General features: G+C 39.7%; 1 protein-coding gene across 3 annotated transcripts in view; it reads right to left on the bottom strand.

Moving 5' to 3' along the window:
* The window catches only part of RPS6KA2 (ribosomal protein S6 kinase A2), a 167,951-nt gene extending 151,965 nt beyond the window's left edge, over nucleotides 1-15,986 (bottom strand). For all 3 annotated transcript variants that reach the window (XR_014183519.1, XM_082047471.1, XM_082047472.1), the window contains exon 1: nucleotides 15,458-15,986. Coding sequence is in view for 2 of the 3 variants with exons in the window: in XM_082047471.1 (XP_081903597.1) it covers nucleotides 15,458-15,556 (99 nt within the window). In the remaining variant the exon portion in view is untranslated. The remainder of the gene's footprint in view (nucleotides 1-15,457) is intronic.
* Nucleotides 15,987-19,616: the final 3,630 nt, after the last annotated feature.

Below are 19,616 nucleotides of genomic sequence, written 5' to 3'. Positions count from 1 at the left end.
TTCACATTTAATTTTGCTGAGTGAAAAACTCTGTGTGTCACTAGCATATGGTGAACATTGTAGAACAGAAAAATGCTCATGCAATGGTAAGAACATCCCTCAGTACTTAGGACTTAAATATGAACCTGGATTTGCCCTCAAGGACTAGCAGACATTCCCTGCCAAAGCAGGTCCACAGCCTTTGCTACAACACTAGAACGAAGGGAAAAGCTACAGGGTGGAAATTAAGATAGCAGAAGGATCACAGGAGTTTCAAGGAAAGGACACTTGCAGCATGACATACTTCATTGAGCTTGCTTGCTTCAGTTAGTGGTGAGAACTGGTGTTTATATGATATTTAAACAAGGAGAGGGAAGCGCCTTAGTTTACAGGATGGCTTTCAGCAGTGGAACAGAAAATGCGTCTGAAGCAACTGGGAAAAAGATGATTTCATTAGCAGCACTCTTCAGGGACAGGAAGAGCCTCTTGAAGACCAAAAGGGAAAAGCCTACACCTGTGGGGACGGGCGTTGATCTAGAAAAACGGCTCAGTCATGAGAACAAAAGGCAAGGAACAAGGTCAGAAATTGTTCAGTCATGCCCTGAAAAATCACCTTAAGAGGAGGGAAGATCCTGGAAAGAAGAAACAATTATTTTAAAATAAGTTACGCAATGCTGGTTTTGGGGAGAGATTTCCATGATTGGAACGGGGTGTTGGGGGGGGGAGGGAAGTAGTGAACTTTGTAGCAATTTTCAGTCCAAAAGGAATGTCAGCAGCAAAAACCTGAACTGCTAATCTGTTTTGTGTCCAGCAGAACTAAATAAACCTCCACTCTGAGTCAATGAGAGGTTACGTATGGTATTATGAGATCAAACTCTAATCCTCTTAGTAGCATTTTCCATGAAAAAACTGCCATGCTGTATGTATTTATGCTGTTACCTGCATTATTCATATAAATGCTGTATACATACACAAAAATATGGCTGGAATTATAATATATTCTTTTTATGTTGTATAAACTGAATCCCGTTCAGAAACTGCCCCAAAAAGGAGCCGAATCCCACTAAGCATTATTTGCTCATGTTCTCTTTATTGTGAACAAAAGAACAGACTGTGACAAAGAGATCTGTATAATCTGATTAGTGTAAAACACTTGTTATATGTGCCCACATAAGTCCCCTTCTCCCATGCAAAATATAAGGAAGCTGTACAAATCTGGTCAGTTTTAATTCCATATTTTAGGGCACAGGAATATAGCCAGGGCTTGGCTAAGAAATTTAGCAGCTCTACAGTGTCAGGAGGCAGAAATCTTGCTTTGCTACTTACACATCCTGCAATCATCAGAAAATGTTGAAAACTGATGCCCTTGACCATTCAGCATGCAAATGAGAGACATCAAACTACCTAAGTTATTTGGTAGTGTATGAAATACAGTCCTATGCACCAAATTTTTCTAGGAATTATTATGCATTATTTCAAGTAGATCACAAGCAAAAACCTATATTCTTCCCAGACTTACTTGCTCCAAAGATTCCTACCTGAGGACTCTTCATTGCACACTCCAAAGCCTGTCTTACTAGAAAGTCTAAATATCCACTTTTATCCAGCTATATTAATTATTCATGTCAGCAAAGCCAATATCAGCTAGAGAAACAGGAGGTTTCAAGAAAACACTGATGCTTTATTGTAATTCTGTAACAAGCATTCTAAAACCTTGTGATTTATTGTATTATGATAATTTTTCGGATAAATTCTTGCTTCAGTAGCCTACGCTTTCTATTAACATCTATAGTATTGTTAAAATAATTCTACTGATAAATCAGTCATTTGATGGTAAGTTCTGTGAGATTTTTTTTCTCCATAAATTATAGTACAAAGCCTCTTTTTCCCCCTAAGTACACCATATTATAAATAGCTCTAAAGATCTTTAATATATTTCAACACAAAAATGATCACTGGATTCTAAAGAGAAAAAAAACAGCCAGCATCATCCTATGTTTTCTCCCCTTTATATCAAAAGTGTCTCAGTAACCTTAACAAAATACAGTTACTAGTTACTCATTCTGCCTCACCCATTAGATTAGAAATAGGAATTGCTAAAACAAACAAACAAACAAACTAGTTTGTTTCACAGTATGGGAAAAACATTAGTAAAAGACTGCGCTATTATGATAAATAATCTCATTGGGGACTATAGTATTTCAAACCCCAAATATTTGTACAGGTAGATAGATGGACCCACTTCTTTCTCCAGCAAATCCAAATACACTTCTTACAAAAAAAACCCCACTTAGCTTGCTTTCTGGTTTTGAAGTACAGAAACTGTTCTGTAAACAGTGCAGTGATGAATCCCAGCTTCTTACAGAGTTCTCCCTCTGTCTCCTGCCATTTCCCTCTGTTTGGCTTCTTTGGTGGATAAGGAGTATTATTCCACTCTTGTTCCCCTTCTTCCTTCATTTCATGGTGCTGGTGGGGTCTCTTTCTCTAGCCCTTTATTTTCATGAATCTTGCATGAACATCATAGCATCATTTTGGTTGGGAGAAACCCTCAAGGTCATTGAGTCCAACCATAACCTACCTCTGGCTTATGTCTTTAAGAATGGTATTCTCCTTTCTCTGTTGAATTTGATAATGGTTTCAAAGCAAATGGCTAGAAAGGAGAGGAGGGATGTATAAAGCCTCCATTTCCTTAGGAAAATAGGCTAAAAATGAATCCAAATCAACAATTCAGTTTTTCAGTAATTTCCTGCGTTCACATAGAGACAATCCCCTTCAGATGACTGTGTCACAGACACGTAGCACACTCGCAGATCACCATTTCAGAAAAGTAAATGGGAAACAAGGTAAGACTGTGACATTTCAGTTTGCATACAGACAATCAGCCTCTGCTGGGCTAACAGAACTCCTAATCCATTCACTGCTGGTTGGGAACCTCAGCAGCTCAAAATTCACTTAGTTGGGTTTAAAAGTTTGCATGAATACAACAGTCCTGGTGCATACACATATCAAAGCGCCTGCCACCTAAAACTTGACTGTTTCTCCTATGCCTTGAAGGTTTTTCAGTTTAAAAGGAAAGAACAAGATGCTAAGATCCAGTCAGGCAACAGTTAGAATAACACCAAGAAAGGGGAGACTCCAGATTTGACAATCTCAGTATAATTTTTAGAGGCTTTCCTTTACATGTCCAGTTATGAGGACACTAGTTTTGTGCTAGCCCAGAAGTTGGTAATTATTTAAGAGGTACTTAAGTAGAAGGAGCTACTTAAGTAGAAACCAACATTTGTTTGGTGTAGTCCTTGTTGGCAACTTGAGGCCACCAACCAGGAGACAGACAGAATGCCAAGGAGGTTTACCTAGAGTAGGTTGTTAATGCATTCTGTTACATCTTGGCAGGGAGGAAGGAATTCTGCTATATCAACAATGATGCCAGTCTGATAATGTGTTAAGTGTCACAACAAAAGCAATACAAGTTTTCTTTTGGTTCAGATCTGATAACAATTCCAGGGGAAAAAAAAAAAAAACCCAAACCAAACAAACAACAAAACAACACACAAAAAGCCCCCCCCAATTAGATTTTATTTTCCTTTTGCTTTGAGTTGTGTAGGTTTGCACTGGTTTATGCTTTATAGCATTGTAAATTTAAAAGAAGTCGCCCTTAACTACCAGGGAAGGGAGTTTGAATGGAAGAGCTTTTTATCATATATGCCTAAATTAATGCAGGCCAGATTGAAATTTGTCATGAAAAGCCCAAGATGAACAACTACATGAGTTTACTCCTTTCAGCAAGCTGAAATGGACGATGACCAAGCAGAAACTGTATAAAGCCACCAGGCTTTGTGTGAGTGCATGTATCTGAAATGAGAATGGACCCAAGTTGGCAGCTGATTTTCACTTTAAGGTTTTTTGTTCAAAGTTCAGAAGAAAACCCAGAAGGTGAAAACATACAGACAAAACAGGAACGAATGTTGTCATGCAAAGCAAAATGGTTACACAGACAGCTTTATTTCACTATTTTCCAAGTGATTGTAGATGCCATAGTTACCGTGATTTAAAAACAGGGTACGGCGCTGTGAAAATGGTACTATACAGAGCTGAAATCCCAGACAGACGTTCACGCTCAGTTTGAAGCGAAGCTGAGTCATGGGTATGAAACCCTCAGCAATACCTTCGGAAGCCTGTGATGCAAAGGAACTCGGAGTTTTTCATCTGCTCTCCCTGAAAGAAAAGTGATCACAGGCCAGCTGAACTGTGGAAAGTCAGAATGCAGAGCCATTTGAAGAGAAATGGGTAAGGACTATGGTATACAGGGGGACATTTCTGAGATATGTAGCAAGCTCTGTATTTGAGCTTTGCTTCAGACCTATCTGACCACAGCTCAGCCTCGGAGCCGAGTGTCCCTTCTGAATCAGCACTTCCTCAAACAAATCTTTGTTTTTACTGATGACTCCCGAGTTACCTCAGTAAACTGAGGGTGGAAAGTACCAAAACAGAGGCAATACAAGAAAAGCACAAACATGTGACTCCCATTGTCTCAGTCTGAAGCATAAATTTAAAAAGCTGAATCAAATGAACGACAGAGCAAGAGAGAAGGAAAAAGCAAAACTTTTACCTTACAAGGGAAACATCTGAGAAGGCAAAGTGAGAGTTTTGGTAGACACCGCAACCCCAGAGCCTGCTCTCAGGGGCACAGTTTCCATGTGTGCAGAGCTCAGCGTTTCTGTGGTCCAGCCGTGGGAGTCTACACACCAGCACACTGTGCATTCGAATCCTCAACGTTTATTTATGAGAAGGAAGAAAAGCCTGAAGTCAAGAATAAAGAAATGTATCCCAGGAGGGCAGAACAACTTAATTTCTTCTCCTCAGTAGCTAGAAAATGGGAAGTTGATGCACCTCCCTGAAGAGATGATGCAAAATCCCAGGCAGCATCCCTCTGATCACCAGGAAGATAAATGAGTGCTTCTGGACCACCGTGGTACTCCACGGAGAGAGCTCTATTCTTATTTCTATCTCAGTCCCATGAATGTCACACCAGAGAAAGAATCTAAAAAGCAAGGGGAAAAGTGCAAACTTCATCTTGGTTGTGGTGTGTACAGTATGTTAAATGATCTCTAAGTCCCCGCTTCCCCAGGGGTGGGTTATAATCACCATGGCTGCGCATGTGGAAGACAACAGGGCAGAACAGATGAGCACAAAAGATGAAGCAGAGAAAAAAAAAACCTAAACCAAGTGATAAAAGAACAAGTGGTCAAGAGGGGAAGCAAAGGACTGAAACATTTTTCATAAATAAGTCTCTTTAAAAAGCTCTGGTTTTGAAATGACCTAGATTGTCTGCAGTAGAAAAGATTACATTTTTAATCAACTCATTTGACATGCATTATGAGAAAGATGGAAATACTAAATCAAAAACTTAAGACTTTCCTTACAACTCCAGGAAAAATCTTCCATATAGAGAAAGATGTCCAAGAATAACTCCTCCCATAACATCACAGATGTCTGCCTGTTGTACCATTTCTTTCAATATAAACATTACCCAAATCAACTTTATGGTTTCTTTTATAAGCCTGTTACAGAAGGAGAAAACACTTTTAAGTCAAGCAGGGGAAGAACAGGTACCTGGCACCATTTACACAATTGTCTTTTCCTAAGCAGACAATCTGATCATAGGTAACTTACAACCTTTCAAAGAGGAATATCGATTTCCAAAAGTAAATTGGCATGTAAACTTTATCCTCATGTTTGGAGGATATTTTCAAAAAGATGACTGGGATAAAATTAGTATTTTTTGGCAGATAACCCCTACAGGGTGTCCCTTCGAAAGTCCCAGAAGGGTTTTCCCGTTTGGTGGAGAGAAGGAAAAAAAAATAATAATAATATTACTAGATTCCAAAATCGCTCTTGTTGAGAAGACTTTTAGAAATTAATTTCATACCAGCAGGTAAAAGATGCCATTAGACTTCTTTTTTTTCAGCACATGGCCTTTTTCAAGGGAAAGTAAATACAGATTGAGTTTCTCTGCTGTGCAGGAAGGGATGCTATAACACCAGTGGCATTAACAGCCACAGGAAGAAAAAAGAGACCATATGGATGCTACTGTATTTGCACTGGTGCAACAGAGGGGAGTAAATATTATCTACACTTACTCTGCAGGCATAGTAAGCTCACCATCCTTAGAAGCATTCCTGTCTGATATATTATGATGTGACATTAACTTTTTCACAAAAATGTTGAAAAAAAAAAATGCAGGTGCATTTGAAGTATGCCTTTAGTAAGGATTTTTCAGTTCTGCAATTGCAGAACTGTGGGGGCTTTCCCACCTTTATACCACACAGCACTTTTTCTGTGTGGATTCACATAACACACTTCCACCCACTTCTCGAGTGAGTCTAAACATGTGGTCCTCCTTTGGAAGAAGATGAAGATAAGTTGACAGAATGCAGAAGTACAAGCTAAGATTCCACTACCACACTTTCCTCCTTTTGTGTCTATTTCACTGGTTGCCACATACAAAGAGGAAGGCAACTCCTGGGGTACCAGAATCTGGAAAACAAGGACAGATACGTCCTTTTCTTCAGAGCGGCATATATTCTTTCAAGTAAGGTACTACAATGTGTCTGAAATCAGCCGTAAAATGCCAACGCTTTGAAATTCCTTTGTATTGCTATCACATGAAACTCATTCACATTTGGAAAATGTCTTGGTTTAGCTATCTTGATAATGTTGATTTAATGAAATGTTAAGGAGTTCATTTTGGAAGAAAAATGAGTGATTTTACTTGCCAGGAAAAAGCTTCAAGTCTTTTCAACATCATGAAATGTTATTAGAAAACTTCTGAAGTATGTACTATTTAACATCTGCAGACGTTTAGTAATCAAAAATTCAAATTCAGTGATACAAAATGGTCTTGACTGTGTCATGGAAAAAATCTAATATAAAACCTCACTTTCACATTATAGTTTAGTAATAATTACAACACAATCATACAGGAATGAAGTAGATTCTGTGCAGAGTAGCTGATCCAGCAGGGTCTGAGATATTTAGACAGATGACTTTAAAATGTATGCAATTACAACATTCGCTTGCTGTTTCAGGCATTTCTTAGTCACAGATGGAGATTGTCTCATACAGGAAAGACTGACGTGGCGATGTACTAACACAAAAGTTAAAGGCAAAGATATCTGCCAAAGTCATAGGACCTGTCCACTATCATTGCACTCAACATGGAAGTGGAGAAGTCAAAGCTGAACTGCTGCAGGATTTTCTTTGTTACTCACTAGCAAAACAGCAGAAATTTCCACTAAAAGAAAAATCTCTCTCTGACCAAAAAAACAACCATCTACTCAAACCTTTTACTTATTTGTTAGGAAAATTACTTGCATAAGCATATATTATGGAGATTTTGTTTCAAATCATCGATCAGTGCTTGCCACTTTGCATATAAATTACACAGTGCATTGGGTCTCTTAGCAAGCAGCCAATGCAGTTACGTCTCCATCAGGATGCAGGACCAAAGTACAAACTTGTGGGATGCTGAGGCTTGACAAATGTTAAGAACACACCCTATTTCTCTAGAGTGTTACCACCCCCAAAAAAAGGCTCAATCCCAAAGCACATTCTACAATACAAAGATATTTCATATCAATGGGTTTGAACTCTTTCAAACATTTTGGAGCATTTTTCAATAGTTCTCACCATCACCTACTTCATTCACTCTTTATGGCATACAGAAGCCTGTGTCAAATATGCTAACTGAAGGAGTTACTGGATTCCTTCTTTCCTAGGTAAAGCTTTGAGTCTGGAATACAGCTTTGTGTTAATTTGCATAATATATGGAGATGTCTAAGGTTCATTCCTGTGATAGAAGGGGCTCATAAATTCAACACGGAGTTAAGTTTTCTTTGTAGTTTTTAAGGATGACCCTCTAATATTCCTCCGGAACTGAAATGTCATTCTTTATTGTGCTTTACATATTGTTTCATTATTTGTAGTAAAAACAGCAGCTTCCATGAAATTATGTAGTTTTAAAACTAAATTTACATATAAACTTTAAAAAATGTCTAATCATACCAGCTGTAGCCTTGTTGAGTTTTGCAGAACTTAAAAAAACCCTGCACAATATAAAATTCCAGACCCTGAACATGAATATATGTGTATAAAACATATCCCATATGTTTACATGAAATGAGAAAAAAAAAATTAAAAAAAAAATATTCTTTTCCTGCTTACCATCACCCTCAGCTCATCACTATTTTTTACTCAGAATGTATAGCAGGAACTGACACCACACAGCATTCAGATACCCCTAGAGCAGCCCCATGTTGCAGTACTGAGCTGACATTGGCCTACTGGGCAACACGAGAGGGTACCACAAACTTGTCTGGAGAATGGTGCTTCTGGGAACAAACAGGTCAGGGTAGACTCCATTGTGTGACAACAGATAAAGGTGAATTTTATAAGTAAAACCACACATTCATTTCCCCCCCCTTGTAAAGATTTCAGTTTATTCATAACAACTCTTGAAGAGAACCATTTACTGCTTTCTGCCAGTCATGCATAGGTCCAAATTTGGCCCTGTAGGAAAGAGGTGTGACAGTATTTAATTACACCTAGGGTTTATATGAGCTCATTTCTTTAAGTTTCATAAGATATCTGACATTTAGCCAATTATTATCATTACTTATCATCTGAAAGTACGCTAGCAGCCTGTATCTCCCCTTCTTGCCCACACACTGCTACTCAATGCCTAATAATATCACTGCAATCTGATAAAAACTTTTTCCTCATTGGAAACATCGCAGTTTTGCCTTCTACACTCTTAAAAGTGTGTGCTTCAGTATCTTTGAACTCCTGGCGCTCAGCTAGAAGAGACTCTCCTGGTTCCCACAGTAAAAACAGTTCTGCTGAAATACTGAAACCAGCAGCACATTTCAAAATAGTGAAAGAGATTTCACAGTCAAGGGATGACCACTCCCTTCAAAGTTTTCCAAAGCCATGTTGTGGCCAACCCTGTCACCATGCATGCAGCCACAGAAGGAACCTGCATCCCATACTGTTTCTTTGTGTGGGAATGGTAGCTGTGCTGTAAGGACCTCTAATAGAGGTATTGCTTGCTTCCTTACACATCCTTAGTCAGGAAGCTATTTTCAAGGCAGCTTCAGTGTTCCCCTCATTCTTTTCCATTTCCTGAGACTTTGTTCTCCAGGAAGAAAAGCTGTGCCCTGTAAGAGCTGATGGCATCACACACACACAGAGCATGTCCCCTGAGTGCAGAACTAACTGCTGCTTCCCTGCAGTACTTCAAGTCTATCTTAACAGCAAATACTTTTACCGAAACACTGCAGAACTACAACTCTAGGTCTTGTTAAGTGAATAAAAGAAACTGACTAGCAAATATTTAGATTTAAAGTATTTCTACTTGAGTAACTGGTAAATAAACATAAGGAGTTTTTTTGTTCTGATTTCTGTCTTACTTTAAAATATTTCCAGTTGCCTATGAGGACAGAAATGCAAAAAGTAAACACAAGAGGAGTACTTTCCTGAGATTAGCAGAAAAATGGATGGAGCAAATGCTATTGATAATAAAAATAGGTACAGGAGGGCTTAGCCCTCTGAGAACAGGCTTTTTTTGTGTCACAGGATCAGACAGGCCATGTTATGAGCTAAAACCTAGAATAAAACTATATGTTATCCACTGCATAAAACCAAGTTACTCCAAGTTACTGCTAGGCAGGGGCTCAGCTGCCCACAGGTCCCAATCAGTCCACCAGCTTCATCTCTGTCCTCCTGAATACCTGCACACAGATGCTTCAAGCTCAGAGAACCAGGGCATTACTTGGGCCACAGACACAGCGCAGGGGCATATGTCTTTCCATTTCATTCATCATTCGTTCACGATCATGACCAAACACGTGTCCACCACACCACTGTGACACCACCAGTCACAAGGTATGCATGTGAACGTCCTATCAGCTGATCAGACAGGCCCCATCCCACAACAAAATGAAGACCTCTTCTGTTGTGTGAGGATATCAGGTCCCTGCTTCATGCCCAAATGTGTGTGCCCTTGTTTGTGTTTAATCATATGATGTGTGTCAGAACTGTTCTGACATCAGAGCCCACAGATGGGGTTCCATCGGGTCTGTACTGGATGTCAAGTACCATCGAATCAAAGTATCATGCAGACATTTAGATGGTGGAAATGGAGCACAAAATGACAATTCAGACTGATCTTTGACAAAATAGGGTCCTTTGAAACAAAAGTGATTTTTACAATGGACCTTTAGCATCCAAATAAAGGAAGAGTTTCTCCCTAACAATGATGCTGTGACCGGCATGGGGTCATGCTCCTGAAAGTCCCAAACTTTCATGAAGAAGGAAGCCCATTTTTCCCACTCTACAGCAAAGACCGAGAAAGAGAAGCTGAAAAACTTTCATATGCGTAAAAATCCTGCTGCAAAGGAAGGGAAAGAATCTGGTTTTTGCAGTTACAAGGGGTAGGACAAGATGACAAAGGCTTAAATTGCTAGAAGAAAAATTTGGTTTAGACTTCTCAGATACTAAGGATGATATTATAAAATATACCTCATTAGGAAGGTTATGGGAATTTACTATTAGAGGTCTTTAAGAAGAAGTCGGAAAAACATCTTTGTTTGGTGAAATATTTTAGATATAGCTGATGCCACTTGAGGACGAGTCATCTAGATTAAGGGGTTTTTAGATCCCTCTCAGTTCTATTCTTTCTACAAATTTTCTGTGGACTAGTTATCCCTACATCTACCTGCTTAATTTTCTGTTTCTGTAGCTCTGCAGTTAATTTGAGGCTTGTGGAAAGGAGCACATACCACGCCTGAGGCGCAAAAGACTATTTGGGATAAAGTCAGAAGTACTTGGGGAACGACTTATTTATTACAAATGTGTACACATATGAGTAAGCTGTCTTACTAACAAAACCAATGTAAATAGGTAGAATAGTATCAAAGGACTTGAATATTCATCATAATATTCATTTTACAAATGGGGAATGTTAGGCACATAGGTCTGAACCATCTGTTATGACAAAGCAAGTTATAAAAGTGAGCCTGAAAATTGGATTCCCTGGCTCCTCAAGTGACGTGACTGACTACCTGCTCCTCCTGCTCTCCCCTCCCCTGCTCTGCCTCCCTTCCCCCCAGCAAACCATGCAAGACTACAAAGATTGCGGCATTTCCTCATGAGAGCCTTGCCTGCAGCTGGGAGAAGTCAGACTACAATAGTGTTGGTAACTTCTGTTGTAAAAAGGACACATATCACAAAGATTATCATTACCAAGGGAAAAAAAAAAAAAGAAAAAAAAAACCCACGCACAAAACTCAAAAGCTGCCTCAGTACTTGCACCTTGCAGAACTGATCTTGGGCTGCTAATCCTCATCTCCATTCTTCAGCTTGCCTCTTTCTGTCTAACCTTTGACAGAAAGAATATGTTCTTCTATCAAGTTATTATCTATAAAAATAAAAAAGAGAAGACAGACTAAAGGATTCAACTGATAAAAAACAGAGTTGTTCTTTACCTAAGCACAGAAGAGTTCACAAGCTTTTGCAAGTGAAGCGTTGCTCCAGTCCACTGTGCAAAAGGAACAGTCCAGCTCAGCATTTGCTGGCCACTTTACTAAAGCTTCTGTAACTTAAGCCTGTAGGAAATCAGAATCAGAGCCTAAGATAAGAACTGAAAACCTCTCATAACCAAGTATTATAGAGTCAGTAACAGTCCTTCTGCACTACTGCTTAGCAGACTGCATGGCCTTGCTTCCTTTTCCTACATGTCAGTGCTGGAACCCAAGGAGGACCCACACTTGAATCACCCACAGGAGGTCCTGTCTCTCTCATCTGACTACTCAGAGACGCACCACGCTCCAAATTAATTGTGAATTCATTTGCAAGAGCTCTGCTAGGCTCTAAGCCCCACACATAGACCAAACAGAATTTGGATTCACCATTACCAGCAAGACAAAACAAGAATTAGAAGAACTAAAGAAACAGCATAATGAATTAAAAATACATCAGGAATGCAAAAGTCAGAAACATCTCCAAAAAGAATCAAGGGCAATGTTTTAATTGGTCATTTTCTCAAAAAAATCCAAGAAAGGCTTCTGCGTCATTGGAATACACATAATCAAATTCTTTTCATGCTTTGGTCTTTCCTAGCTTATTCAAATGGCATATTTAACTTTTGATTTATAAATCGAGGGATTTTGCTCACTGCCATAAGATGCATTCCACTGGGGCTCAAAGTCTTTAGCAGATCCACACTGTACGTACTTTCTCCTGATGGTTTCATATTTATGTTCATCAACACTCAGCAAGAACCATAAACAAAGCCCTTCTCTTGGATGCACACATGCAGTTCTCACTGACTTTGCTGGTTTTTCAGCTGACTTCAATAAGAACTCTGTGTGCATGCAGAAGGGCAAAACTTGGCTCTGCACATTTAATAAAATTACATCACTAGATACCTTATAAATGAAGAGTAATGCAGGCCATACTGAAAAATAATATAAACTGAAAACCCCAAAGTGTAGCCAAATAAGTTCAAATTTCAGTCAGGTTTTCCCAGAATAATAAAAAGGACACACATTTTAGGCAAGATGAAACAAAATCCCAGTAATATCTCATTTACCAGAGTATTCACTGCTGCCTTTAACAGGACAAAGTGTGAAACCTAGCTATCTACATAAGGCAGTAATCCTGTTGTCTCAGATATAGCAATGATATTGGCATATGAAACAATTAAGTAAAGGTCAGGTTACAAGCTGTGATTTGCTAAGTCATTTTCTGCATCTGTATCCCTGCTCTGCAAGTTATGAAGCTCACTGCAACTGAATTTAAAGCATAGCAGAACACCACAGTAGAAAAAAAGTAATCGACCGTATAATATTAATAACTAGTATTTTTAATGTACTCTAATAGCAGTATTTAAAAGATATCAAAGTCTTAAACCCTTCCACCCTCTTTCCTTCTTGGCCAAAAGAATACCACAACAAAAATCCCACACAACCTAGGAACAATCCCCTTCCAAATTTCAAATGACATCTAACGACACATAACTTCTGCCAGGTACATTAGCTAACATACACTAAGCAGAGCAATGCTACATGTTTTCCCCAAATTTCTTCCCTTTATTTTACTTCTACTCATTCTATGATATAATAACCTGTGTCTTTTTACTGCCTCTTTAAAAATATCCACCTATTAAGATGAAGAATATTCTAACTTATAAAAATCCAACTACCAACAGACTTCCTTGCACTTTGGCTGACAAGCGCTCATTAGCCTGCAATTACGAATTTATACACAGAAGTACTCAGGCGTGGAAATCACAGAGAGGGCTTGATGTTCATGTTTGGTTTTTCCCCTCTAAGCGGGAACATCTCTGATGATTTTCACACTTAAACAGCAGAACAGATTTTATGAATCATTTTTTCTTCCTGGATGGAATAACCCCTATTCCCTGTTGCAAGATAATACTGAGTCACTTTGCATAAAGTTGGTCATTACTGCAAAGTCAAGGGAGTGAGGAGGGAAGTAGATAAAATGCTCTTGTGCAATAGGATACATACCAGTCTGCTTCTTGAAGCAAATTATTTAAAATCAGAAATACAAAAACAAAAGCCAACCAAACGAACAAACAAAATCACACACACACAAAACCCCAACAAACAAAAAAACCCCAACAACAACCAAACAAAAAAACCCAACATTACAAAACAACTCACATCACGGAAACTATTTCCTATGTGTTTAGGAAGTCCACTAAATCTAATGTAATAATGATGATCAAAGGGATTGTGAAGACTTTTTTTTTGTTTAATGAAGGCAGGGTTTGGTATGTTACAAATGCTGAGTTGTACTGGTCATTCATGCGAAATTACCCAGTAAACTAAGTAATTAGCATAGTGGAATCTGTTTCTCCTAAATTATGGCAATGTCAAAGGTCTGGTGGAGCTCTGCTGTCTCAAAATCACCTCCCCTCCTAACATCACACCCTGACACTGGCAGCCTGAGAAGACACTCCCCTGTCTCAGAACTCCTTCATGTAACTCAGTGACTCCAGATATACTTTCTGTTGGTTCTGGTGGATTTGCAGTGTGTTACAAGGATTTAAGCTCAGCTTTTGCATTTCTGGATTCACAACAGGGAAATAAAGGTTAGCCCCCTGGCTCCCATCAGTCCCTGAGGGTTAGGGTTGGTGCAAGGAGGGAGCTTTAACAACTTCCACTTACTAGTTTTTTAAATGCATAGCATGACTATTCGATGAGTGAAATCAAATTAGATACCATACATGACCACTTTGCAAGAAAGCTGATTTTAAAGAGTTAAGAAACAAACACACTGGCCAAAACCTCTGCTTTTCTGTATGGCCTGTTTAAGCAATGACACATGAAGAACTTAATGTTCAAACAATTACCTGGTACTTTAAATAGGACACCAAGGGAATAGCATTTTAAAATGTATTCGCACAGCACGACACTAACCCTCCTCCTGGGAATACCAGTGCAAATGAGAGTAACTTCTCGGAGGTCAATTGAAGTACACCAGCACAAAACTAATGTGAGGCAGAGGGGAATCAGGCCCCATCTACCTCTATTTTAATGCAGAGGTTGCAGATCATCTGCAATGATAAAGCGAACAACATAACTATAACTGACACCTATTTAATTGATTTCATATCCTAACGACTATTGACAGCTCCAAATATAGGGCTGAAGAACAATGGTTTGAGGATGGGAGGCAAAAATCCTGGTTCTACCCCATTCACACATTCCTATCTGCTAATACTTTGGACTTGAACTGCTTTTATCTCCCCACACTGCTAAACTGTTTTAGGTTTGATTTGATTTTGTTCCCCTGCTCCTGAAGAACAACTTCTCCTTACAACAAAATAAATAAATAAATAAAAATTACTGGGATGTGTGAGAGAAAAGACAAATGCAAAAATCTGTGTAACCATGAGAGCCTATGGACAAACAAGCAAAAAAACCCACCGTCTTACATATGATATATATATATATATATATATATAAAAGGCACTAGCAAATTAATTAATTATTTGGAAATCTAGCACTGAGAAAAAATGATATGTGCACAATGGAAGAGGGCTAAAATATGAGGCTATTACAAAGTATGGTGTAATGCGTGCTAATTTAAGTGGATCCGTAATTATTTCCTACAACTTCATGATGTCCTGAACCAGCTTCCTCCCCCCCACCAGGCTGACAAAAGGATCCTTAGCAACACACTAAACGTATTATGTAGCATATTGAGTACTACCGAGAAAAAGCGCTGAATTACACTGAAACAGAGAACATCAGGTGCAAACATCACCACCTCTAAGGAAAAATCACCTTTAACTATTTATCACATCAGTGAGCACAGGCATTCTCTTCTACCACTGTTACCAGCACCTAACAGTATCTGCTGCATTTGACTAAGTTAAGGCGGATTTTACCTCAAATCTACTTAGGCTGGAGCTCTTTGACCGAGACTTCTTGCGGAGATAGACCGAGAAGAACCGGCGCACTGTGAACTTCTTCATGTTCATGTCCATCGCCCCGTCCCGGCTGCGGCGCAGAGCACGGCGGAGCTGCGGTGCCGCCGGCGGCAGCCTAGCGCATCCTGACTGCCCCCTCTTTGTATCCACGGCCAGGAGATCCTCCGAAACGCCTGCTTCTCTTCATCAAGCCGGGCACCGCTAGACCCTCCCGGGGTAAATTGCCGGAGCCATAGGAGCCCGCAGCCGGCTCCTCGCTCTTCAGAGCATAAAGGCTTTATACTCCACTCCCTCTCGCTTTCCCGTGTTTACATTTCGGTGCGGCGAGCTGAACTCTCTCCCCGCTCCCTCTACCCCTCGCCTTAGGTCCTACTACACCCAATCAGGCTCTCTCTGGCTGCGTGCATAATCAGCCCCAGCAGATGACAGCTCCTGCATCCCAGGCGTAGCAGGTTTGCGATAAATATTAGATGTGTCTACTGCTTTGTGCTCCCCTCTCACTCAGGCTCTTTCCATTTCCTGGTTTCTGAATCACATGGGGAAAAGGCACATGCTGCACTTCTGTTTTTAGCTCGGAATTTCAACACTGCTATAATTACTGAGGACTACGGTGGTCAGATCTGAGGGAAAAAAAAAAAAATCAGCTCCTTCACAAGATTCTCTCCTAGGAGAAGGCTAAAAGATGCCATGGACCCACTGCCAGAGCAGAAGGGTCTGAACCACTTTTTATCCTGGGGACTATGCCAAATAACGTCAGGCCCCCACCCTGAAATCAAAAGCTTAAAATCCTGTTCACGGATTACCCGCCCACTTTACATTAAAAAACCTAACACCGGCACAGCTCTGAAAATAGAAAGCATAATCTAAATTGTAAGTATTACTATTCTTATTGTACTATAGCAGTGAGCTACAGCCCTTCTAAGAGGTTAAATATGTACATCTATTTACAGGCTGTAATTCTGAGCTGCACACTATACTGGAAGCATGCAGACTTACAGCTGCACCCCCACCCTCCCAACATAATCACATTTTTCAGCTTTTCTTCAAAAACTAATGAATCTCAATATGAGCCAGAGACTGAAGAGCTTTCTGTGCCTGCTGCACACAGCTTGGGCTCTGTGTCCTTGGCAGCTTTTCCTTTCTGACTACCAAGGAGCACCCAGACACGCCTTTCTCCCATAACCTCATATGGAAAGTGAATGGCTCTGATGACTTATTAATGACTCAGATAAATAAGCCCAGGGAGAGCTGACACTGCTCCAGCCTGAAAAGACTCTCTAAGGTTAAATGACAATACCATTCCAATCAATCTGCTCTAAAAGAGAAAGACATACTTTGGTTTAATTGCATGTCTGGACTCTGCCGTGAACTATGGTGGCTGGTCATGCCTGTCACTACCTGCTTTGTTCACAGGTTCTGTCCCTCTTTTCTGTCTAAAGCTCATCACAGTCTACATGTACCTGGAAAAGCATTTAAAAAAAAAATTAAAAGGGAAAACGAAAAAGAAAAATAATATTTTGTAGTTTATGGTTTCATTAAAAAGGAGTTCAGATTGGGAATCCTGTCATGAGTGCTGAGCTCTACAATCACCTACAGCCTCTGACTCTTGTGTGCCTGGACTATTGTTGTCTCCCCCATTCCAAGATAACTGTAGCACAGTGGCAGTCTGCTTTATCCCTTTCTCTTCTTAGCACCTCCTTCTGATCACTTCTACAATTCTTTTGTTTTGCAACAGAAGTATATCTTCTGGGGCTGCTTTCAAGGTGCTGCCCTGGTGTAAGCCATGTCAATGCTAGGAGCCCTTCACCATTACAGTTGCATTGGGTCCTGGCTAAAGATCCTGGAGTGAAGGCAACTGTCCAAGCAAAAACTAAGGTACCTATAGGTACACCAAAACCCTTTCCGCAAGAAAAACAATAAACAGGTGAGAAAGCAGTTTGATTGGTATAACTCACGACCTCACAGCGGTAAAATCCTAAGTGGCACAAAGGCCCCAGGCACTCACCTGATTACCTGACCCCCCCTCCCTTGCTCTGTCACACCGCACAGCTGCTGCTGTTTCTTCCCCATCCTGTGTCTGGCAAAGAGAGGTCCTGACACTAGTTAGGCTTTTTGCTGACAATGGCTTTTGACAGTCACTTTCCTACCTGCATAAGCCACTTGAGCATTAAATAGCAATCAGGCAAGTCCAGGGTAGCTCCCTGGACCCTTCCTACCACAGATACAACAGAATCCCACCTGGACACTGACATCTTTAATAAAGATGTCAAAATAAAGTGATGAAGAGGTGGCAGCTTCCCAGTTTTGAATACACAGTGGGTATACATGCAGCGCTGTGTAATAATAAGCAGTAGACGAGTGCCTGTTACTACTTATACTAGTAGATTTAGCACAGACTTGCCATCCCCTTCTGCATGTAGTGCTTTCACATATAAGGACACACATTCACCACTAAATGTCTCTTCTCTGTAATAAGCTTACAAGAAGATTACACAGGCGATGACTTAATACTTAACTATCAGGTACACTTATTACATTCAGAATTTTGTTCTTGACCAAAAAACCAAAATAATTTTAAAAAGTCAGTTACATGTATTGGCAATTTATTGTGAACATCAGACACCAGAGCAAAAGCTAGCCTTTGAAGCTAAAGGTTAAACTGTAACATGAACTGCATGCTCAGGCTAGGGAGCAAGTCTCTTACATCCCTGCCAGGGATGGAGATAGACATGATCTCTTTGTTTTCTTATTCTCCTTTCAATCAGGGATAAATACAGGAGGACAACCACCCATCAGTGTCAAGATACTGCTCTTCACCTACTGGGCAGCAGAGCAGCGATATGGCAGAGTTATCTTCCAACTGCAAGAAATAAGAGCAATCAAATTGCAAAAATGTACATAAAAAAAGGGTACAAATACAGAAATAAAACAAAATACGTAAGTATGTAAAACTAGAGATAGTTAACTGGCGAGCAAATTCTCCTACAGCTGCATTCATGTGTTATGCTTTAAGGCATAGAACTTAACTTTGCTTCACAAAAACAAAATAAGAAGAGGCCTCAGAAACATGAACTCAAACTTTCAGGTAGTCAGACAAAATCCACTTTTCCAAATGGCTCTAATAAAAAAGTGCAAGGCAAAAGAAAAAAAAAAGTTAAATTGGAACATTCATAGTTACATTTCTAAACATACAACTGTCAAATCAACCTACAATGTGAAAATTCATTGCACTTAGAAATTCATGGCTGTAAGTTATTTATCAGCTCCCCTCTGAGTGATTTTAACTGCTGAGAAACTCAATGGAAAAAGAAATCCACCAAATGTCTGTTTAAGGCAAGAATAAACAACAAACCTGGTAGAGGAGGCATATGATGCATTTGCATTAACCAGTAATGTGTATCCTGAAATATACTTTTTAAAACTAGAATTATATTTGCTGTAACACCGAATAAATACAAAACCACAGCTGTGCCTACTCCAAGTGAGCTTAATAGCAAAATGAAGTTCATTTCAAGTGGAAAAGGGCTTAAAAAAATGAAAAAAGAACAAAAAAAGCCAAAAACCAGGACTCAAGACAAACTGTCCAACAGTAACCACTTGAAATTACATATTACACAGCCCACGTTACAATTTTTAAAAGATAAATGGAGAATTACCTATTAATACCTAGTGAAAGCCAAAGGTCCTTCCCTCACGTGTACCTATCAAGAGTAGTAACAGACTGAAGGACGTAGACTTTGGAAATTCACATTGGGTGGCAAAGCAGCCTACACAGAACCTGAGCAAGAAGGAAGCCAGTGGCTGATGCTGGATCAATCATCAGTATCACCTGTCCTTCCTCAATAAGTTCATCAGAAAACCAGAAAAAAAATCTAAAGAGAGCAGAGGCACACACACCATAGACAGAACAAATGAGATTAGCACAAGACGGCAGGCAGAGAAAGTGAAAATGAGATTTCCACAATAGGGGCCCAAGAAACAATGCTGTAGAAAAGGTGAATTACACAGTACCATTTATGTTCTCATTAAAGAAAAGCAGGAGCAGCAGAAGATGTTTCCAAAAGACACTAATAAGCAGAATAAGAAACAACACTTTCCCGAAGGTGATTAGATGGTA

Source organism: Streptopelia decaocto, assembly GCF_964273445.1.
Source record: "Streptopelia decaocto genome assembly, chromosome: 3".
NCBI classification, from domain to species: domain Eukaryota; kingdom Metazoa; phylum Chordata; class Aves; order Columbiformes; family Columbidae; genus Streptopelia; species Streptopelia decaocto.
Note: the sequence above shows the minus strand (reverse complement) of the source record. Positions and strands in the feature narration are given on the sequence as shown.